This window comes from Chiloscyllium punctatum, chromosome 5, assembly GCF_047496795.1.
Source record: "Chiloscyllium punctatum isolate Juve2018m chromosome 5, sChiPun1.3, whole genome shotgun sequence".
Taxonomy (NCBI): Eukaryota; Metazoa; Chordata; class Chondrichthyes; order Orectolobiformes; family Hemiscylliidae; genus Chiloscyllium; species Chiloscyllium punctatum.
The window spans coordinates 1,159,092-1,183,787 of record NC_092743.1 but is presented as its reverse complement, the minus strand read 5'-3'; the positions used below and the strand labels follow the sequence as shown (position 1 = coordinate 1,183,787).

General features: G+C 45.4%; 1 protein-coding gene across 1 annotated transcript in view; it reads left to right on the top strand.

Annotated features, from left to right (window-relative positions):
- LOC140476820 (SCO-spondin-like) overlaps nucleotides 1–24,696 on the top strand; it is a 354,974-nt gene that overhangs the window by 28,043 nt on the left and 302,235 nt on the right. Inside the window, exons 5-8 of the mRNA XM_072569613.1 lie at nucleotides 10,318–10,531; nucleotides 11,500–11,641; nucleotides 17,669–17,902; nucleotides 22,608–22,775. Of these exons, the coding sequence (XP_072425714.1) occupies nucleotides 10,318–10,531; nucleotides 11,500–11,641; nucleotides 17,669–17,902; nucleotides 22,608–22,775 (758 nt within the window). The remainder of the gene's footprint in view (nucleotides 1–10,317; nucleotides 10,532–11,499; nucleotides 11,642–17,668; nucleotides 17,903–22,607; nucleotides 22,776–24,696) is intronic.

Sequence of the window (24,696 nt, the reverse complement as noted above, 5' to 3'; positions counted from 1 at the left end):
GATCTCAGCTGTATCCATCTCAGATTGATCTCTTTCCTCACTATCTCCCTGAGTTCCATCGCCCCCCCACCTTACCAGTTTAAATCCTCCCGAGCAGCTCTCGCAAATTTCCCTGCCAGTACATTAGTCCCCTTCCAATTTTGGTGCAATCCGTCCTTCTTGTACAGGTCACTTCTACCCCAAAATAGATTCCAATGATCCAAAAATGTGAATCCTTCTCCCATACACCAGCTCCTCAGCCACATATTCATCTGCTATATCCTCCTATTCCTGCTCTCACTGGCTTGTAGCACCAGGAGTAATCCATATATTACTACCCTTGAGGACCTCCTTTTTAAATTTCTGGCTAACCCTTCCCCCCTAATCTCCCTTCATAATCTCAAACTTTTCCCTTCCTATGTCATTGTTCCAATGTGGACAATGACCTCTTGCTGGCCCCTCTCCCCCATGAGAACATTCTGCACCCTCTCTGAGACATCCTTGATCCTGGCACCAGGGAAACAACACAACATTCTGCTTTTTCTCTGCTGGTCACAGAAACATCTGTCTGTACCTCGGACTACAAAATCCCCTAACGCAATTGATCTCTTGGAAGCCGACGTACCCCTTGTTGCATTAGAGCCAGTCTCAATACCAGAAACTTGGCTCTTCGTGCTACGTTCCCCTGAGAATCCATCACCCCCTACATTTTCCAAAACAGCATACCTGTTTTGAAATGGGTATATCCACAAAAGACTCCTGCCCTAGGTGCCTACCTCTCTTACCCTTCCTGGAGTTAACCCATCTATGTGACTGTATCTGAGACTTTCCCCCCTCCCTATAACTGCCATCCATCACATACTGTTGCTGTTGCAAATTCCTCATCGCTTCTATCTGTTTCTCCAACCGATCCACTCAATCTGATAAGATTCGCATCCAACAGCATTTATGGCAGATATAATCCGCAGTAACCCTTAAACTCTATTTAAACTCCCACATCTGACAAGAAGTACATATCACTCTATTAAAGGCCATTTTTGTTCCTTCACAATCTACAGACCCTGAAAATAACACCGTCTTATTCCTCTACAAACACTGCCCCAGGTTAAATTTAGTTATGGCTTATATTTTAAGTTTAATCAAGACATATCTCCAAAAAACATATAATCAAGAAAGAACCTACTCTACTCACTACTGCAGATTCTCTGTTGGCCACACTTTTTTGAACTGCAAATGTTAAAACAAAATCAGCGATAGCTAGAGAAACTCAGTAAGACTGGCATCATTTGTGGAGAGGGGAGGGTTAATAGAACATAGAACAATACAGCACAGAACAGGCCCTTCGGCCCACGATGTTGTGCCGAACTTCTATCCTAGATTAAGCACCCATCCATGTACCTATCCAAATGCCGCTTAAAGGTCGCCAATGAATCTGACTCTACCACTCCCACGGGCAGCGCATTCCATGCCCCCACCACTCTCTGGGTGAAGAACCCACCCCTGACATCTCCCCTATACCTTCCACCCTTCACCTTAAATTTATGTCCCCTTGTAACACTCTGTTGTACCCGGGGAAAAAGTTTCTGACTGTCTACTCTATCTATTCCTCTGATCATCTTATAAACCTCTATCAAGTCACCCCTCATCCTTCGCCGTTCCAACGAGAAAAGGCCGAGAACTCTCAACCTATCCTCGTACGACCTACTCTCCATTCCAGGCAACATCCTGGTAAATCTTCTCTGCACCCTCTCCAAAGCTTCCACATCTTTCCTAAAGTGAGGCGACCAGAACTGCACACAGTACTCCAAATGTGGCCTAACCAAAGTCCTGTACAGCTGCAACATCACCTCACGACTCTTGAATTCAATCCCTCTGCTAATGAACGATAATACTCCATAGGCCTTCTTACAAACTCTATCCACCTGAGTGGCAAGCTTCAAAGATCTATGTACATAGACCCCAAGATCCCTCTGTTCCTCCACCTGACCAAGAACCCTACCATTAACCCTGTATTCCGCATTCTTATTTGTTCTTCCAAAATGGACAACCTCACACTTGGCAGGGTTGAACTCCATCTGCCACTCCTCAGCCCAGCTCTGCATCATATCTAAGTCCCTCTGCAGCCGACAACAGCCCTCCTCACTGTCCACAACTCCACCTATCTTTGTATCATCTGCAAATTTACTGACCCACCCTTCGACTCCCTCATCTAAGTCATTAATAAAAATTACAAACAGCAGAGGACCCAGAACTGATCCCTGCGGAACTCCACTTGTAACTGGACTCCATGCTGAATATTTACCATCTACTACCACTCTCTGACTTCGACCAGTTAGCCAGTTTTCTATCCAATTGGCCAAATTTCCCTCTATCCCATGCCTCCTGACTTTCCGCATAAGCCTACCATGGGGAACCTTATCAAATGCCTTACTAAAATCCATGTACACTACATCCACTGCTCTACCCTCATCCACATGCTTGGTCACCTCCTCGAAGAATTCAATAAGACTTGTAAGGCAAGACCTACCCTTCACAAATCCGTGCTGGCTGTCCCTAATCAAGCAGTGCCGTTCCAGATACTCGTAAATCCTATCCCTCAGTACCCTTTCCATTACTTTGCCTACCACAGAAGTAAGACTAACTGGCCTGTAATTCCCGGGGTTATCCCTATTCCCTTTTTTGAACAGGGGCACAACATTCGCTACTCTCCAGTCCCCTGGTACCACCCCCGTTGCCAGTGAAGACGAGAAGATCATTGCCAACGGTACTGCAATTTCCTCTCTTGCTTCCCACATAATCCTAGGATATATCCCGTCAGGCCCGGGGGACTTGTCTATCCTCAAGTTGTTCAAAATGTCCAACACATCTTCCTTCCTAACAGATATCTCTTCTAGCTTATCAGTCCGTTTCACACTCTCCTCTTCAACAATACAGTCCCTCTCGTTCGTAAATACTGAAGAGAAGTATTTGTTCAAGACTTCTCCTATCTCTTCCGACTCAATACACAGTCTCCCACCACTGTCCTTGATCGGACCTACCCTCGTTCTCGTCATTCTCAGGTTTCTCACATACGCATAGAATGCCTTGGGGTTATCCTTGATCCTATCCGCCAGGGATTTTTCATGCCCTCTCTTAGCTCTCCTAATCCCTTTCTTCAGGTCCCTTCTGGCTATCCTGTATCCCTCCACTGCTCTGTCTGAACCTTGTTTCCTCAACCTTATGTAAGCCTCCTTCTTCCTCTTTACTAGACATTCAACCTCCCTCGTCAACCAAGGCTCCCTCACACGACCATTTCTTTCCTGCCTGATCGGTACATACATATCAAGGACACGTCGTATCTGCTCCTTGAAAAAGTCCCACATTTCCACCACATCCTTCCCTGACAGCCTATGCTCCCAACGTATGCTCCTCAAATCCTGTCTTACAGCATCGTAACTTCCCTTCCCCCAATTGTAGAAACTTCCTTGTTGTGCGCACCTATCTCTCTCCATAACCAAGGTGAAAGTCACAGAATTGTGGTCGCCATCACCAAAATGTTCACCCACTAACAAGCCCACCACTTGTCCCGGTTCGTTACCGAGTACCAAATCCAATATGGCCTCCCCTCTGGTTGGACAATCTACATACTGCGTTAGAAAAGCTTCCTGGACACACTGCACAAACACCGCCCCATCCAATCTACTTGATCTAAAGAGCTTCCAATCAATATTTGGGAAGTTGAAGTCGCCCATGACTACGACCCTGTGGCTTCTGCACCTTTCCAAAATCTGTTTCCCAATCTGTTTCTCCACATCTCTGCTGCTATTGGGGGGCCTATAATAAACACCCAACAAGGTGACTGCACCTTTCCTATTTCTGACTTCAGCCCATACTACCTCCAGAGGCAGATCCCCCTCAAACTTCCTTTCTGCAGCCGTTATACCATTTCTAATTAGCAATGCCACCCCCCCTCCTTTTTTACCACCCTCCCTAATCTTACTGAAACATCTGTACCCAGGAACCTCCAACAGCCATTCCTGTCCCTCATCTATCCATGTTTCCGTGATGGCTACAACATCGTAGTCCCAGGTACCGATCCATGCCTTAAGTTCACCCACCTTATTTCTGATACTCCTTGCATTGAAGTATACGCACTTGAGCCCATCTCTGTGTCTGTAAGTAGTCCCTGTCAGTGCTACCTTCTCCACAGCCTCCCTACAGTCTTGGACATCCTGACACACAGCTAGCTTACTTGCTGGACTACAAGTCCGGATCCCATCCCCCTGCCAAATTAGTTTAAACCCCCCCGAAGAGTGCTAGCAAACCTACCCCCCAGGATATTGGTGCCCTTCTGGTTCAGGTGCAACCCGTCCTGTTTATACAGGTCCCACCTTCCCCAGAATGCAGTCCAATTGTCCAAATATCTGAAGCCCTCCCTCCTACACCATCCTTGCAGCCACGTGTTCAACTGCACTCTCTCCCTATTCTTTGCCTCTCTGTCACGTGGCACCGGCAACAACCCAGAGATGACGACTCTGTCTGTCCTAGCTTTTAGCTTCCAGCCTAACTCCTTGAGCTCTTGAATGACCTCCCCGCCCCTCTTCCTACCTATGTCGTTGGTGCCAATGTGTACCACGACTTCTGGCTGCACACCCTCCCCCTTAAGGATTCTGAAGACACGGTCCGAGACGTCTCGGACCCTAGCACCCGGGAGGCAACAAACCATCTGAGAGTCTCGCCCATGTCCACAGAACCGCCTGTCCGTCCCTCTAACTAGAGAGTCCCCTATAACTAGCGCTCTCTTCTTCTCCCCCTTTCCCTTCTGAATCTCAGAGCCACAGACCCCTTCACTGCAGCTTACACCTGCAAGGCTGTCCCCCCCAACAGTTTCCAAAGCTGCATACTTATTTTTTAGGGGAACGACTACAGGGGAACACACCCACTCAAATACTAATCACTTGCCTTCCCGCCCAGCTATGCGCTCCAACCTCATTTCCGCTGCCCGCTACAGGTAAGTAATTTTGAAACAAACTGTCTTACCTTAGCTGTAGTCTCCCGGGTTCGTTTTTCCTCGGCCGCTGCTCCCACTCAAATGACCGTTGGTGAATTAAAGGGGGAGTATTTATACTCACCGTTCTCCTTCCCGGCTGCCCCTCTGTTTACCGTCACTTCCTCTGCTGCTCCCGCTCTTTTTGTGAAGAGAGAAAAAAAAACGCTGCCCGCTACAGGTAAGTAATTTTGAAACAAACTGTCTTACCTTAGCTGTAGTCTCCCGGGTTCGTTTTTCCTCGGCCGCTGCTCCCACTCAAATGTTGTGGTTCTGTTCGCCGAGCTGGGAATTTGTGTTGCAGACGTTTCGTCCCCTGTCTAGGTGACATCCTCAGTGCGTGAGAGCCTCCTGTGAAGCGCTTCTGTGATCTTTCCTTCGGCATTTGTAGTGGTTTGAATCTGCCGCTTCCGGTTGTCAGTTCCAGCTGTCCGCTGCAGTGGCCGGTATATTGGGTCCAGGTCAATGTGCTTATTGATTGAATCTGTGGATGAGTGCCATGCCTCTAGAAATTCCCTGGCTGTTCTCTGTTTGGCTTGTCCTATAATAGTAGTGTTGTCCCAGTCGAATTCATGTTGCTTGTCACCTGCGTGTGTGGCTACTAAGGATAGCTGGTTGTGTCGTTTCGTGGCTAGTTGGTGTTCATGGATGCGGATCGTGAACCGTCTTCCTATTTGTCCTATGTAGTGTTTTGTGTAGTCCTTGCATGGGATTTTGTACACTACATTGGTTTTGCTCATGCTGGGTATTGGGTCCTTCGTTCTGGTGAGTTGTTGTCTGAGAGTGGCTGTTGGTTTGTGTGCTGTTATGAGTCCTAGTGGTCGCAGTAGTCTGGCTGTCAGTTCAGAAATGCTCCTGATGTATGGTAGTGTGGCTAGTCCTTTGGGTTGCGGCATGTCCTCGTTCCGTTGTCTTTCTCTTAGGCATCTGTTGATGAAATTGCGAGGGAATCCGTTTTTGGCGAATACTTTGTATAGGTGTTCCTCTTCCTCTTTTTGCAGTTCTGGTGTACTGCAGTGTGTTGTGGCCCTTTTGAACAGTGTCTCGATGCAATTTCTTTTGTGTGTGTTGGGGTGGTTGCTTTCGTAGTTTAGGACTTGGTCTGTGTGTGTGGCTTTCCTGTAACCCTTTGTGGTGAATTCTCCGTTTGGTGTTCTCTGTACCATCACGTCGAGGAATGGGAGTTGGTTGTCCTTTTCTTCCTCTCTAGTGAATCGGATTCCTGTGAGTGTGGCGTTGAGGATCCGGTGTGTGTTCTCTATTTCTGTGTTTTTAATTATTACAAAGGTGCCATCCACGTATCTGACCCAGGGTTTGGGTTGAATTTGCAGTAAGACTGTTTGTTCTAATCTTTGCATTACCGCTTCTGCTATGAGTCCAGTGATGGGTGAGCCCATGGGTGTGCTTTTGATTTGTTCATATGTTTGGTTGTTGAATGTGAAGTGTGTTGTGAGGCACAGGTGCAGTAGTTTGAGTATGCCGTCTTTGTTGATAGGTTCACCATCCTGTTGTCTGTTCTGTATGTCCAGCAGGTTGGCTATTGTTTCTCTGGCTAGGGTTTTGTCGATAGAGGTGAACAATGCCGTTACATCGAATGAGACCACGGTTTCTTCCTTGTCTATGTGTATATTTCTGATGATGTCCAAGAATTCCTGTGTTGACTGTATAGAGTGTCTGGATCCACTGATCAGGTGTTTCAGTTTCTGCTGTAGCTCTTTAGCCAGTTTGTGTGATGGTGTCCCTGGTAGTGATACTATGGGTCTGAGTGCGATGTCTGGTTTGTGCACTTTAGGTGCACTTTTGGTAGCAACATGAATTCGACTGGGATAACACTACTATTATAGGACAAGCCAAACAGAGAACAGCCAGGGAATTCCTAGAGGCATGGCACTCATCCACAGATTCAATCAATAAGCATATCGATCTGGACCCAATATACCGACCACTGCAGCGGACAGCTGGGACTGACAACCGGAAGCGGCAGATTCAAACCACTACAAATGCCGGAGGAAAGATCTCAGAAGCGCTTCACAGGAGGCTCCCAAGCACTGAGGATGTCACCTAGTCAGGGGACGAAACGTCTGCAACACAAATTCCCAGCTCGGCGAACAGAACCTCAACAACGAGCACCCGAACTACAAATCTTCTCCCAAACTTTGGAAAAGGTTAATGGGTTCAGTGACCTTTTTTCCAGAACTGATGACTGTCATTTGTTCATTTTTCTGGACAATGCTCTGACCAATCAGAGTGAACTTGCCTTGTTTAAAATCCAAATATATCCTGGCAGTTAACTGACAATCAATATTATAGAGTCATAGAGATGTACAGCATGGAAAAAAACCCTTCTGTCCAACCCGTCCATGCCAACCAGATATCCTAATCTTGTCCCACTTCCAGCACCCGGCCCATATCCCTCCAAACCCTTCCTATTCATATATCCATCCAAATGCCTTTTAAATGTTGCAATTGTACCAGCCTCCACCACTTCCTCTGGCAGCTCATTCCATACACGTACCACTCTCTGTGTGAAAACGTTGCCTTTATATCTTAAACCTAGCTCTGGACTCCCCGACCCCAGGGAAAAGACCTTGTCTATTTATCCTATCCATGCCCCTCATGATTTTATAAACCTCTATAAGGTCACCCCTCAGCCTCCGACGCTCCAGGGAAAACAGCCCCAGCCTGTTCAGCCTCTCCATATATCTCAAACCCTCCAACCCTGGCAACATCCTTGTCAATCTTTTCTGAGCCCTTTCAAGTTTCACAATATCCTTCCTGTATCAGGGAGACTAGAATTGGCACCATTAACCAAACTTGTCAAAACTGTTTAAAGTTGCCATCGATGCTCGTGACAATGGAGTTGGAGCTGTCCTCCTACACGCAGATGAAGATGGGATTGAACTGCCAGTTGGTTACTTTCAAAGGTCAACATCCAGCAGAGGAAACAATCCACAATTGAAAAGGAACTATTGAGTTTGGTCCTGGCTTTACAGCATTTTAATGTGTACGTCATGAACAATGTGCCAGAAACAGCTGTGTCCAAGGGTCACAATCCTGTGAATTCTTAGAATGCGTTAAAGACAAGAATATGAGACAATTTCATTGGAGTCTTATGTTACTGAATTTTAAATTATAAATCGTACATGTTGCAAGCTGCAAGAATCTAATCAAAAATGCGTTCTTGCTGATTTAACTGATAAATTATAGATAAGATACATCTATTCAATGTTCTATATAGGTGGGAGGAAGTTAATATGAAGTTAGATTAAGGTTATATGTTGGTAATGTGTTTAAAGAATAGAAAATAAAGAAGCCATCTTTTCATTATGATGGTTTATTTATTCTGAAGGGGGGAGGTGTTATGATGATGTCGAGCAGGTTGTACCTAAGAGAAGACCCTTCTCTTTCACATCTGCACTGGCTTCAATTCCCAAGCTTGACAATCTGATTGCCATGAAGAATCTGAGGGGCATAGTTTTAGGGTAAGGGGCAGCAGATTCCAGGGGGATTTGAGAAAGCACACTTTCACTCAGCGAGTTATGGGAATGTGGGATGCACTGCCTGGGGAGGTAGGAGGGATTGGAAATCTTGCAACCTTTAAAAAAAGTTTGGATGAGTATTTCAAACATCATAACATTCAAGGATATGGGACAAGTGCAGGAAATTCAAATCTCACAACAGAAGTTAGGTCATTTCAAATTCAGTAACAAAATATTAAAAACTAATCAGCCCAATGTAAAAAAACTACCTGGGTGAGCCCTCTTATGGCACAGTGGTAGTGTCCTGCTCCTAGACTGGGAGGGATTAAGGCACTTTTAATGGAAGTTATGCCCATTCAGAATCGATGGGCAGAAGGACCCTTTCTGAGCTGTATGACTCGATGACTCTTCCTGGAGCCTTCATACGACCGAGCCAAAATTTTGTCAGCTTCAAATAACTGTCATGTTTGGTCTTGAAGAGTTACTAAACATCTTAAGCTAAAGTAAACTCTTTCTGAACAGACCGAAACTATTTACCTTTCTCAGTAACAATAGTTTACACACACATCTTCAGGCAATACTTCTGCAAACTGTCCCAAACAGAGCCTTCAAAGTGGTTTCTCATGTTATAGTGTTCCCCTCCACTCCCCACCCCATGCTCCAAAAATATCCAGAATCATTTACCTTAAAGTTTAAGAACATAACCAGGAGCAGGAGTTAGCAATTCAAGTTTGTTCTGCCATTTGTTACAATTATGGCTGATTTCACCTCAGCCTCAACCCCACTTTCCTACCTCCTCTCCATAACCCTTCAATCCATTGTTGATGAAAAAGCTGTCTATTTATTCAGTGTTCCAGCATCCACCACACTCTGCGTAATTAATTCCACAGATTCACAGTGCTTTGAGAGATGTAATTTCTCCCCATCTCTGTTTTAAATCTGCATCCCTTATCCTAAAACCATGACCTCTCCCTTATCCTAAAACCATGACCTCTCATTTGAGAGTGTCCTCTTTACATTCTTATATACCTCGATTGCATTTCCATCTGCGGTTTCATTAATGGCTTGGGCAGTTTCTGTAACACTTCCTTACTTTTATGCTCTATCCCTATAGCAATGAATGTTAGAATTCTAATTGCCTCCCTTACTAACTGCTGGGCCTGCAGACTCGTTTTCTGCAACTCCTGCACACAGACATCCAGATCCCAAAGCACCAAAGCACTCTTGCTGTTTCTCTCCATTTAGCTTGCTGTGATCACTCTTCCCTGGAGAATCCTTTACTCGGAGATCATTAAGTAATTCCACTTCATTACACAATGTCAAATCCACTGTACTGTTTAATTTGTTCATTGGTAAACTCTCCCAGTGTGAGCAAGACCCAAGTATGCTCCAGGAGCCTCTCTCCCTCCCTCTCCCTCCCTCCCTCTCTCCCTCTCTCTCCCTCTCTCTCCCTCCCCCTCTCTCTCTCTCTCTCTCTCTCGCTCTCTCTCTCGCTCTCTCTCTCTCGCTCTTTCTCTCTCGCTCTCTCTCTCTCTCTCCATCTCTCCCTCCCTCCCTCTCTCTCTCTCCCTCTCTCTCTCTCTCTCTCTCCCCCTCTCTCTCTCTCTCTCGCTCTCTCTCTCTCTCGCTTTCTCACTCTTGCTTGCTTTCATTGTGTTTTATATGAAGTTACTATGACTACAGTAATACTTACAAGTTAATCATTAAACCCCTTTACTCACAAAGAAAATCCATATGTCACTCATTCAAAACTCATAAATCCAAACTAAATTCTGTTAAAATGCATATAAACAACATATCTTCTCTCACAAAACACAATGTTTTTTTTATCAGATTAAACCTGGAACCTGGCTGGAGTCCTGTGGATACAGATCCACATCCCTATTTCCAAGTGGATTTTCTGTTTCCTACCTTCATCTCTGGAGTAATTACTCAGGGAGGAACCCGAGCTGGGGGTTTCATCACCAGCTACCGACTCATGTACAGCTACGATGGGATCCGCTTTGTAAACTACACTGACACCATGGACTGGTCACAACCTGCCAAGGTAGGGGGCATTAATGAACGGGCGATCTGGCTGGGTGGTACTGGGTGGTGTTAGGGGTCTGATGTTTGCAGGCAGGATTGAACATACATCACTGGTGGTCGGCCTTGATGAGTCGGGATTGATGGCTTGTTGTGAGGGTTTGGTGTGTCAGAGGCTGGTGTTGGGTACAACAATGGGTACGTGGGTCTAGGCAGATGTTAGAGGGCACCTGCCAGCCACACAATATCAAGGTGGGGGGTGTGGGTGGGGGGTTGGCTGGTTTAGGAGATCTCTCCACTATCAATCTCCAGTCGTGTAGGGCCACTCCACTCGGTTAATGAATGGAATAAGAATTGCATTTAAAAGCACCTCTCACATCCTCTGGATGTTCCAAAAGACAACCTGCCAATTAAATACATTTTGAGATTTAGAAGTCAATCTGAGGCTCCACCCCACAGTCATGTGACAATTAATTGTTTCATGGGATATAGGCATCAATGATAAACCAGCTTTTCTTATCCACCATGAGGTCTGGAGTCACATTGGTCACATTGTGTGAGTTTACATCAGTGTGGTGCTGGAAAAGCACAGCAGGTCAGGCAGCATCTGAGGAGCAGAAGAATTAACGTTTCGGGCAAAAAGCCCTCCTGCTCCTCCGATGCTGCCTGACCTGCTGTGCTTTTTCAGCATCACACTGATGTAAACTCTGGTTTCCAGCATCTGCAGTCCTCACTTTGGCCACATTGTGTGAGACTGACAAGGCATTTCTGAAGCTGATAGGTTTTTCTGCCAATCGATGATGTTACCATGGTCACCTGTTGTTGAGTTAAGCTGAATTCGAACATGTCTGACTGTTCTAGCATCATTTGGATCCTTAGGAGCTCTGGCCCCGTCACATTTCTACTTTGGCACTGAGCAAGTTGCTCTGTGTGCTGAATTCATCATCATTTTTAATGTTTTTGTTACATTAGCTTTATTCTCTAATTTAGATCTTTCCAGCAAACACCGACACCAACACCCCCGTCAGACAGGACCTCAAACATCTTATTTTTGCTCGTTTCTTGAGGATTGTCCCGGTTGAACATCACAATGGGATTTACCTGCGCACTGAGATCCTCGGCTGTCCATGGAGTGAGTAACATCCTCTCCCACCTCCCATCAGAACTTTATCTCAGATTTATTGGTTTCAGGAATGAGACATGTCCGTGATGGGGAGAGATTGAAGAGGTTGGGACTGTTCTCCCTGGGAGAGAAGAAGGGAGGAGCTGTTCCCACTTGTAAAAGGAAGAAGAATAAGAGAAGCATCGATTTAAAGTGATGTTCACATGAAGCAAAGGGTGATGTGAGAAAAATCTTTCTCACTCTGTAGTTGAGGGCTGGAAATGTGGTGGGGGCAGATTCAACTGACGCAGTCAAGAGGGGCATTGGATTGTTATTTTGGATAGAAATACTGTGCAAGGACATGGGGAAAAGGCAGGAGATTGGCCCAAGGTAATAGAACCAGTGCAAGCTCAATGGACCGAATGGTCTTCCTCCACACTGAGTCATTCTGTGATCCCCTCTATCAAATTGTTGATATATGTTGTGAATAGCTGGGGCCAAAGAACATCGGAACTAGGAACAGGAGTAGGTAACTCAGCCCTGAGCCTGCTCTGCCATTAATACTGGCTAATCATGGCTGTTCTCATCTTGGCCTCAACTCCACTTTCCTGCCTGCTCTCCATAACTGGTCAACCCATTACTGATTGAAAATCTGTCTGTCCCCTCCTTCCTTATTACTTACTATATCTACAAAGCCCTGATCACTGTGGTAACCCACTTGCATCTCCAAAACTGACCATTGTATTCCTGCTCTTTGTTTCCTGTTTGTGAAATAATTCTCAGTCCATTGCAATATATTACCCCCAATCCCACCAGCTTTAAGTTTGTACAATCACCTCTTATTTAGGTTTTTAAAATCAAACCTTTTCTGAAAATACACATACACTATATCCACTGATTTTCTCTCATCTTTTCGATGAATTATATCCTCAAAGAGCTCCAATAGATTTATAAAATACAGTCTATCTTTCATGAACTGATTCTGACTTTGCATCATTCCAAAGGTATTTTCTAAGTCTGCTGTTATCACATCCTTCAGAATAGACTCCAGCACTTTCCCCAGTTTAGGCTATAACAGTGTCGGTTCCATTCCTGGAGCAGCTGAGATTACCATAACCAGCCTGCCTACTTGACCAAAACCAATCGTCTCTCTAATGGAAGAGTAACCAGATGGTCTGGTTCGGGTTAAAAGGAAGAGCACAGATGGTCACCTCAGCCAGTGCTTGTGCCTCTCTGTATCACAAACTAGCCATCCAACCAACTAAGCTAATCAAACCCCATATGTTGCCTGTTGTCAATCTTCCCATTTCAGACTGTAAGGAGTCTTCAACATGTGTTTTCACTTCTCTTAAATACTGACTGAAACTTTTGCATCCCACTTTATATGTTTCTTATGCTCAGCCTTTTTCTTTCCTTTTATTGTCTCGTCCAGGCTTCCATCGCTTAGTTCTGAACTGCCCCCAAACCTCAGGCTTGCTACTTTTTCTAGAAACATTTGTTATGACTCCTCTTTGAATCTAACACAATTCTTCATTGATTTTGTGAGCCACGTTCCACAACTAAGGGATGTACAGCTGCTGTGTTTGTTCTGTAAGAAATACTATTGACTATCCACAGTTCTGACTTTTAATGAATTTAGGAGATTATCACAGCCAATATATCAATCATACATTGACAATTTCCTTTGGTTAGATTTAAGGCTATAGTTTCAGAATGGGCAACATCATTTCTATCCCAATTACGAATTCCACCAATGTTCAGCACCATTCACAATTCCTCAGATACTGAAGCAGTCCATATCCAAATGCAGTAAGATCTGGACAATATCCAGGCTTAAACTGACAAATGGTAAGTAACATGTATGTCCCACAAATGCCAGGCAATGACCATCACCAATAACAGACAATCTAACTCACCTGGACTCGCCACATAAACACTGTGGTTAGAAGAGCAGGTAGAGGCTTAGGAAAGTGCAGTGAGTAACTCACTTCCTGACTCACCAAAACCTGTCCAACATTCCAAAGGCACAAATCAGGAGTGGGATGGAATACTCCCCACTTGTCTGGATGGGGGCAGCTCCAACAACACTCAAGCTTGACACCATCCAGAATAAAGCCCACTTGATTGGCATCGCATCCTTAAATATCCACTCCCTCCACCACCAATGGTCAGTAACAGCAGTGTGTACTCCTTGATTTTAGTTTGATTTATTATTGTCACGTACAGAGATACAGTGAAAAGTATTGTCTTGCATATGAACCAGGCCAATCATACCTTACATTAGTACATCAGGGTAATAGAACAGAATTCAGAATATTGTGTTACAGCTATAGAGAAGGTGTACAGAACGATCAACTGTAATATATGAAAGATCTATTTGTAAGACTGATAACAGTGAGGAACAAGCTGTTTTTAAATCTGTTGGTACATGTTTGCAAATGTTTGTATCTTCTTTTCAGTGGAAAGGGGTAGAACAAAGCATAACTGGGATTGGGGGCTTCTTTGATTATGTTGGCTACTTTCCCGAGGCAGCGAGAAGTGTAGACGGAATCAGTGGAAGGAAGGCTGTATTCACAATTCTGTAATTTCTTGTGCTCTTGAGTAGAGTAGATGCCATAGCAGACTGGTGCATCCGTATAGGATGCTCTCTGTGGTGCATCTGTAAAAATTGATAATAGTCATTGTGGACATACCTAATTTCTTTAGCTTTTTGAGAAAGTAGAGGCGTGGTGTGCTTTCATGACTGCAGTATTGATGTGGATGGACCAGGATAGGTCATTGGTGATGTTTACTCCCAGGAGCTTGAAGTTCACGACTGCCTCCACCTCAGCACCATTGGTACACACAGGGGTGTGTCCTCCACTCCACTTCCTGAAGTCAATGACCAGCTCCTTCATCTTGCTGACATTGAGGAGAGATTGTTATCTTTGCAGTAGGCCACTAAGCTGTCTATCTCCATCCTATACTCTGTCTTGTTCTTGTTTGAGGTTCGACCCACTCTGGTGGTATCATCACCAAATTTGTAAATGGAGTTACAGCTGAATTTGGCCACACAGTCATGAGTGTATAAGGTGTATAGTAAGGGGCTGAGTATGCAGCCTTCTAAGGTACCAGTGTTGATCATTATTGTGGAGGAGGTGTTTTCATCTATTCGTACTGATTGCGGCCTGCAGGTCAGGAAGTCAAGGATCCACTTGCAGAAGTGGGAGCAGAGTCCTAGGACTCAGAGTTTGGGAATGAGGTTTTGAATGACTTATACTGCCGAAGGTGGAACTAAAGCCAATAAATAGGAGTCTGTCATAGTTTTCCTTGTTATCCAGCTGTTCTGGGGGTGGGTGCATGGCCAGGGAGATGATCTCTGCTGTGGACCTGTTGTGATGGTAAGTGATTTGTAGCTGATTAAGGAAATCTGTGAGGCTGGAGTCGATGTGTATCATTACTGACACTTGAAGCACTTCATAATGATGGTGGTCAGAGCTACCGGAAGCTAGTCATTAAGGCACGCTGCCTGATTTTTCTTTGGCACTGGGATGGTGGCAATCTTCTTGAAGGAGGTGGGAATCTCACATCGGATTAAGGAGAGATTAAAGATTTCAGGGAATATTCCCACCAGCTGGTCCACACAGGATCTGAGTGCACAGCCAGGGGCTCCATCAAGGCCAGTCACTTGCCAGGGGTTCACCCTGCAGAAGCCGATCTGATCCCTGTGTCAGTGACTGTGGGTCTTGGGACACCACAGCTGTCAGGGCAGGTGACATTATTTCACTGAGTTTCTGTTCAAAGCAAGAGTAGAATGCATTGAGCTCATCGGGGAGGGATATGTTGTTGTCAGCTTCAGTTCGGAGCCCATTTTATCGTGTAAGGTTTGCTGTGATTGAAGTGTGTTTATGTGGTTAATTTGGGATTCTAATTTAGTCTAATATTGTCTCTGGGCATCTCTGGCTTTGTGAAGGTCATACTGTATTTCCTGGATATGTCAGGTCACCCAACTCGAACACCTCAGACCTGGACTTCACTAGGAAGGGGATCTCCCGGTTCATCCATAGTTTCCTGTTCAGGAACACTTGGATTAACTTTTTTGGTACATGGTCCTCTACACTCTGCCTGTGATGGTAGCGACACACTCATTTAGATTGGCCGTTGAGTTTGAAATAAGGATCAACCCAACCACTCCAAACACTCACACAGGATTGTGGATTAGTGGTGCTGGAAGAGCACAGCAGTTCAGGCAACATCTGAGGAGATTTCGCTGCTCCTTGGATGCTGCCTGAACTGCTGTGCTCTTCCAGCACCACTAATCCAGAATCTGGTTTCCAGTATCTGCAGTCATTGTTTTTACACTCACACAGGAGCTCATCTCTTACCTCAGGCCAGCATGGTACAACTTTCTGTATTGGATGTTCATGCCTCAGTTTCTGCTTATAAGATGGGGGCAAGGCCTCAGGCTGTTTCTGTCTCAAGACTATTTGGAATGAAATATATTTCATTAAATAAGCTCTTTGCTTCCACATGGGGTATGATGTAAACTACTGTCAGGAAAGCAGATGTAAACTTACGTGGCAAATAGTAGTAGTCGGGACGGCATTCACCCCTAGATATTCCAGGTCCGGGGAGCAGTAACTCACCAGGGTTGTAATGTCTCAGCACCAGGAGGTGTTGATCAGGAGCCAGACCCCTCCTTTCCTTATATTGCCTGAGGAAGCCATGCAGTCCATCCTGTAAATTGAGAAACCCTCAGGTTGTAAAGCACAATCTGGTATAGCATGAGTGAACCATGTCTCTGTAAAACAGTGCACACAGCAGGCCCTCAATTCACTTCAGTAGGTAAAATGCACTGCGAAAATTCAACAAAGGTCTTTAGACAATATCTTCCAAACCCACAACCACTTCCATCCAGAAGGATAAGGGCAGCAGATACATGGGAACACCATCCCCTGCAGGTTCCCTCTGAACAACTCACTACCCTGACTTGGGAATATATTTTTGTTCCTTCACTGTATGCAGAACATTACCTGAGTCTCTGGATTAACTGTCCAGCAATAATACCATTAGGCCATTGCCTTCCCACAATGCAACTTTCTGTTTCCAAATACACCACTTTAGTTAAGCATTATATAACCTTTAATAAGCTTATGTTGACTTTCTCAAACCCAGTTAATGCTTTCAAAGTGTTCTGTTAACACATAGAGTCATAGAGCTATACAGCACGGAAACAGACCCTTTGGTCCAATTTGTCCATACCAGCCAGATATCCTAATTTAATCTAGTCCCATTTGCCAGCACTTGGCCCATATCCCACTTTGTATTCATATACTCTAGCATTTTCCACACGGCTGATGGGACATTAACTGCTCTGTCAATCTATTTTTTTTTCTCTCCCTCCCTTTTTTTTTAAACAATTTGCCACCCTCCAATCAGTCGGAACTGCTCCAGAGTCTGCAGAATTATGGAAGATGACCACACCGGTACCCAATAATTCCTGGGCCAAAGGTGATAGCTAAAAAAAGTGTTTAGAATTCTCAGTTTCCTGGATATGGGAATAAAGGATACTATGCAGAATCTGATCTGAAGAAATCAGACTGGACTCAAAATGTTAACTCTGTTTCTCTCTCCACAGATACTGCCAGACCTGCTCAGTTTGTCCAGCACTTTGTATGTTTTATGTCTTTCTGGAGTTGGGTCTGGATATGGAAGGGGTTCAGAAGGGAAAGGTGGAAACTGCTGTTGATTTAAAATAAAACAATAATACCAATATCAGAGTGCAAGTTTCTTGGGGTTAGGTGAGACCACAATCAGACCAGCCATGATCATACTGAGAGGCAGAGCAGGCTCAAAGGGCTGAATGGCCTATTCCTGCTCCTGTATTCTCTCTCCTTCTCCTTCTTGCTCACTTTCTTTCTCTTGCTTTCATGCTTTCTCACTTCTCCTTCTCCACTCCTCTCTCTCCATCCTTCTGCATCTCTTCACTTCTCTCTCCCCCTCTCTCTATCCCAGTTGTTGGAGACATTTCTCTGACTTTAGGACTTCGGTTAACAAGATGTTTTGATGTTTGTTTAGAAGATCAGGAACCTGGTCTGAGGACTGTGCCAGAAAGGACCACTCCCTCCTCAGGCAGATCCTCCACCATCACTCGAACAGCAGATGGGCAAATCACCATGGCAACCAGTGTCCATCCCAGTTTCTGTGATCCTGGAGGGTTTCAGTGTTGGAATGGGGAATGTGTGAGTGTGAAGACAGCTCTGTGCAATGGTCAACCTGACTGCAGTGACTTCTCTGACGAACAGGGCTGTGGTGAGTGACCCCTTGGTGATCAACCTTCTTTCGCTCGCTCTCTCTCTCGTGCGCTCTCTTTCTTGCGTTCTCAGTCTCTCGTGCTCTCATTCTCTCTCCCTCTCTTACTCTGTGCCTGATGTGCTCTCTTTTCTGCAACAGGGACACTCTCTCTGTCTTTCTCACTCTCTCTTTCACTCTGTCTGTGCTTGATGCTCACTATCACTCAATCCCAATCTGCTCCAACGCAACCAAGTTTTATCTGGGAGAAGGTGAGGGCTCAGATGCTGGAGATCAGAGTCGGGAGTGTGGTGCTGGAAAAGCAATTTTCCTGATGAAGGGCTTTTGTCTGAAATGCCGTACTCCTCAGATGCTGCCTGACCTTCTGAGCTTTTCCAGCACCACAACCTCGAATTGGGTTTTATTTGCTAACCTTGTGCACGGGATGTTATCAAAATCCATCTGAGAATCTAAATGCGCCACTCATAGAACATAGAACAGTACAGCACAGAACAGGCCCTTCAGCCCACGATGTTGTGCTGACCACTGATCCTCATGTATGCACCCTCAAATTTCTGTGACCATATGCATGTCCAGGAGTCTCTTAAATGTCCCCAATGACCTTGCTTCCACAACTGCTGCTGGCAACATATTCCATGCTCTCACAACTCTCTGTGTAAAGAACCCACCTCTGACATCCCCTCTATACTTTCCTCCAACCAGCTTAAAACAATGACCCCTCGTGTTAGTCATTTCTGCCTTGGGAAATAGTCTCTGGCTATCGACTCTATCTATGCCTCTCATTATCTTGTATACCTCAATTAGGTCCCCTCTTCTCCTCCTTTTCTCCAATGAAAAAAAGTCCGAGCTCTGTCACTCTCTCTTCATATGATAATCCCTCCAGTCCAGGCAGCATCCTGGTAAACCTCCTCTGAACCCTCTCCAAAGCATCCACATCTTTCTTATAATAGGGCGACCAGAACTGGACACAGTATTCCAAGTGCGGTCTAACCAAGGTTTTATAGAGCTGCAACAAGATCTCACGAATCTTAAACTCAATCCCCCTGTTAATGAAAGCCAAAACACCATATGCTTTCTTAACAACCCTGTCCACTTGGGTGGCCATTTTAAGGGATCTATGTGCCTGCATACCAAGATCCCTCTGTTCCTCCACACTACCAAGAATCCTATCCTTAATCCTGTACTCAGCTTTCAAATTCGACCTTCCAAAATGCATCACCTCGCATTTATCCAGGTTGAACTCCATCTGCCACCTCTTAGCCCATCTCTGCATCCTGTCAATGTCCCGCTGCAGCCTACAACAGCCCTCTATACTGTCAATGACACCTCCAACCTTTGTGTCATCTGCAAACTTGCTGACCCATCCTTTAATCCCCTCATCCAAGTCATTAATAAAAATTACAAACAGTAGAGGCCCAAGGACAGAGCCCTGTGGAACACCATTCACCACAGACTTCAGGCAGAATATTTTCCTTCTACTACCACTTGCTGTCTTCTGTTGGCCAGCCAATTCTGTATCCAGACAGCTATGTTCCCCTGTATCCCATTCCTCCTGACCTTCTGAATGAGCCTACCATGGGGAACCTTATCAAATGCCTTGCTGAAGTCCATATACACCACATCCACAGCTCGACCCTCATCAACTTTTCTAGTCACATCCTCAAAGAACTCGATAAGGTTTGTGAGGCATGACCTGCCCCTCACAAAGTCGTGTTGACTGCATTTAATCAAGCCATGCTCTTCCAGATGGTCATAAATCCTCTCCCTCAGAATCCTTTCTAACACCTTGCAGATGACAGATGTGGCAGATACCTGTCAGAGCACAGCTGGGATACTGTGAACAGTTTTGGGTCCCTTAGCTCAGGAAAGATAGACTGGCACTGGTGGCAGTCCAGAGAAGGCTCCTTAGTCTGGTGCCAGGAATGGAGGGTGAATTTGAGTAAATTAGCCCTGTACTCATTGGAATATAAAAGAATGAGAGGTGACGTTATTGAAATATACAAGATTCTGAGGAGGTTTGACAATGGAGATTGTGGCACAGTCTTACTGGTCTGTAATTGCCGGGGATTTCCCTATTTCCTTTCTTGAAGAGAGGAATTACATTTGCCTCCCTCCAGTCCTCAGGTACGACTCCAGTGGAGAGCGAGGATGCAAAGATCTTCGCAAGTGGCGAAGCAATTGCATTTCTCGTTTCCCAAAGCAGCCGAGGACAAATCTGGTCCGAGCCTGGCGACTTGTCAATCTTAATGTTCGACAAAATTTTCAGCACATCAGTTTCCTCTATCTCAATCCATTTCAGCATGCACACCTGCTCTTCAAAGGTTTCATTCACTACAAAGTTTGTTTCTTTCGTAAAGACAGAAGCAAAAAACTCATTTACGTCTTCCCCTACCTCCTCAGACTCCACACAGAAGTTCCCTATGCTATCCCTGATCGGGCCTACTCTTTCTTTGACCATTCTCTTATTCCTCACATAAATGTAAAATGCCTTTGTGTTCTCCCTAATCCGTTCTGCCAAGCCTTTCTCGTGCCCCCTCCTGGCTCTCCTCAGACCATTTTTGAGCTCCTTCCTCACCTGCCTGTAATCCTCCAGAGCTGAGCTTGACCCTAGCTTCCTCCACCTTATGTAAGCTACCTTTTTCCTTTTGACGAGAAGCTCCACCGCTCTCGTCCTCCAAGATTCCTTTATCTTACCACTTCTTGCCTGTCTCAGAGGGACATATTTATTCATCACTCGCAACAACTGTTCCTTAAACAGTCCCCACATGTCTATAGTGCCTTTATATTGGAACAGTTGCTCCCAATCCATGCTCACAGAGTGTGCAGAGGGACAGAGATGGCATCAGTAACTGGGAGGCACGCTGTAGTTGAATATACTGTGGGGAAATGTGAGGCTATACACTTTGGCAGGAGGAATAGAGGAGCCAGATATTATAAAAATGGAGGACTGCATAAAGTTACAGTACAGAGGGATTTAGGAATTGTGCATGAATCAGAAAAAGGTAACATCCAAATTCAGCAGGTCATAGGGAAGGCAAGTGGAATTTTGGCCTTTATTTCAAAGGGAATAAATATAAAAATAGAGGTTTTGATATACAACACTAGTCAGAGCACAGCTGGGATACTGTGAACAGTTTTGGGTCCCTTAGCTCAGGAAAGATAGACTGGCACTGGTGGCAGTCCAGAGAAGGCTCCTTAGTCTGGTGCCAGGAATGGAGGGTGAATTTGAGTAAATTAGCCCTGTACTCATTGGAATATAAAAGAATGAGAGGTGACGTTATTGAAATATACAAGATTCTGAGGAGGTTTGACAATGGAGATTGTGGCACAGTCTCAAAGTAAAGGGTCACACATTTAAGATAGAGAGGTGAATCTCTTCTCTCAGAGGGGAGTGGATCTCTAGAATTCTTTATCACAGAGGGCTGTGGAGACTGGGCTATTAAGTCTACTCAAGGCTGAAAGAGACAGATTTTTAATCTGTAAGGAACTCATGGGGAAAAGGCAGGAATGTTGAGGATCGTCAGATCAGCCGTGATCTCACTGAATGGTGGAACAGACCCATTGGGCAGAATGGCCAACTGATCTCTACGTTGTTCTGGTCAGTGAGTATGGTTTGAAATCCTGCATTGTGACAATACCAAGGTGTGTCTATTTAGTGTTTTGTAGGTTCACTCAGGAGGGCTGTGTGTTCACTGAGGAGGGTTCTCTATTCACTCAGGAGGATTCTGTGTTCACTCAGGAGGGTTCTGTATTCACTCAGGAGGGCTCTGTGTTCACTCAGGAGGGCTCTGTGTTCACTCAGGAGGGCTCTGTGTTCACTCAGGAGGGTTCTGTATTCACTCAGGAGGGTTCTGTGTTCACTCAGGAGGGCTCTGTGTTCACTGAGGAGGGCTCTGTGTTCACTGAGGAGGGCTCTGTGTTCACTCAGGAGGGCTGTGTGTTCACTCAGGAGGGTTCTATTCCAAGTGAGAGCAGTATTTGACTTCTCTTCCTTTTACTGCTTTTTGCCTTTTAACATCTCACCAGGAACAGAAGTTGTCCCTTCATTCTGTTTTCTTTAAGTTGTACGTGTTTGAGTTCCCAGCTGTATTGTAAGCACATCTGAGCTAAGTTGGGCAGATACCTGTTTAATTTGTAGATCTCCCGTCATGGACGTGCTGCTGTCAGTTCTCTGGATGTTTTCAAATTCAGGGCTTTCTGATCTTCAGAGAGGATCCTGAGTATCCCCCATTGAGAACTTGGAACTTTTTCAAAGTTTAACAATTAACCTGCCCTGTTGCCTTCAGAAATCTATGGACAAACACCGCAAGAGAAAAAGCACTTTTTTTGAGTTTCCTCATGTCTTGCTTTTCAGAGGCTTTGTCTTTTTTCTCTGCACCCAGCACTCTCTCTCTCTCTCTCTCTCTCTCTCTCTCACTCTCTCTCACTCTCTCACTCTCTCTCTCTCTCACTCTCTCTCTCTCTCACTCTCTCTCTCACTCTCTCTCACTCTCACTCTCACTCTCTCTCTCACTCTCTCTCTCACTCTCTCTCTCTCTCACTCTCTCTCTCTCACTCTCTCTCACTCTCTCTCGCTCTCTCTGTGTCTCTCGCTGGATCATATGTTCTCCACGTGTGATGATTTCTGACTCTGTCAGACTCTGACTTGTCTCTCATTGTATTTGATATTTGCAGTGTTTATAACTTAAGGGTTTGTGTATTTCAGGAACAGGACGGACTGTCCCCCAGGGGGGTGAGTCGACAGGAGTCCCTGATTGGAGTCGGTTAAGCTCCCAAACAGAACACACACCAGCAGGAGCAACAACAGCTTCTGGAAAGTTCCCTGTGCCAGCACCCAGCCCAGAGACAGCATCGGCCTCTCTGACAACAGGAAGTAAGAGCTCAGACTGTGATCCACTGGCCTTTTCCCTCAACTAGTTCCCCCCAACACCCCACTCTCTCTCCACCTGCCTCTCCCTCCTGCTAACCTCCTAGGAAGGTTAGAACCATGTGGGGATAACACAGTGGGTGAACAAGGAAGGAGAAATGATTGCAGATGAGTGACATAGAGTCATAGAGATGTACAGCACAGAAACAGACCCTTTGGTCCAACCCGCCCATGCCAACCAGGTATCCCAACCCACCTGCCAGCACCCGGCCCATATCCCTCCAAGCCCTTCCTATTCATATACCCATCCAAATGCCTCTTAAATGTTGCAATTGTACCAGCCTCCACCACATCCTCTGGCAGCTCATTCCATACACATACCACCCTCTGCATGAAAAAGTTGCCTCTTAGGTCTCTTTTATATCTTTCCCCTCTCACCCTAAACCTATGCCCTCTAGTTCTGGACTCCCCGACCCCAAGGAAGGGAGTTTGTTTATTTACCCTATCCATGCCCCTCATTATTTTATAAACCTCTATAAGGTCACCCCTCAGCCTCCGACGCTCCAGGGAAAACAGCCCCAGCCTGTTCAGCCTCTCCCTATAGCTCAAATCCTCCAACCCTGGCAACATCCTTGTAAATCATTTCTGAACCCTTTCAAGTTTCACAACATCTTTCCGATAGGAAGGAGACCAGAATTGCACGCAATATTCCAACAGTGGCCTAACCAATGTCCTGTACAGCTGCAACATGACCTCCCAACTCCTATACTCAATACTCTGACCAATAAAGGAAAGCATACCAAATGCCGCCTTCACTATCCTATGTACCTGTGACTCCACTTTCAAGGAGCTATGAAGCTGCACTCCAAGGTTACTTTGTTCAGCAACACTCCCTAGGACCTTACCATTAAGTGTATAAGTCCTGCTAAGATTTGCTTTCCCAAAATGCTGCACCTCACATTTATCTGAATTCAACTCCATCTGCCACTTTTCAGCCCATTGGCCCATCTGGTCCAGATCCTGTTGTAATCTGAGGTAACCCTCTTCGCTGTCCACTACACCTCCAATTTTGGTGTCATCTGCAAACTTACTAACTGTACCTCTCATGCTCGCATCCAAATCATTTATGTAAATGACAAAAAGTAGAGGGCCCAGCACCGATCCTTGTGGCACTCCACTGGTCACAGGCCTCCAGTCTGAAAAACAACCCTCCAGAACCACCCTCTGTCTTCTACCTTTGAGCCAGTTCTGTATCCAAATGGCTAGTTCTCCTTGTATTCCATGAGATCTAATCTTGCTAATCAGTCTCCCATGGGGAACCTTGTCGAACGCCTTACTGAAGTCCATATAGATCACATCTACTACTCTGCCCTCATCAATCTTCTTTGTTACTTCTTCAAAAAACTCAATCAAGTTTGTGAGACATGATTTCCCACGCACAAAGCTATGTTGACTATCCTGAATCAGTCCTTGCCTTTCCAAATACATGTACATCCTGTCACTCAGGATTCCCTCCAACAACTTGCCCACCACCGAGGTCAGGCTCACCGGTCTATAGTTCCCATCTTAAACAGTGGCACCACGTTTGCCAACCTCCAGTCTTCCGGCACCTCACCTGTGACTATCGATGATACAAATATCTCAGCAAGAGGCCCAGCAATCACTTCTCTAGCTTCCCGCAGAGTTCTCGGGTATACCCGATCAGGTCCTGACATCAGGTTGAGGCTAGTAGCTGCTGAAGGAGGAGCACTCATTGTCTGATTTCTTTTTCTCTCTCCCTCTGACACACTCATTCTTTCTCTCCCTCTATCTTCATCCCTCTGACCTCTCTCTTTCTGACACAATCTGACATAAGCAGTATACAGAGCTGGGCTGAGAAATGGCAGATGGAGTTCAACCTGGATAAATGCGAAGTGATGCATTTTGG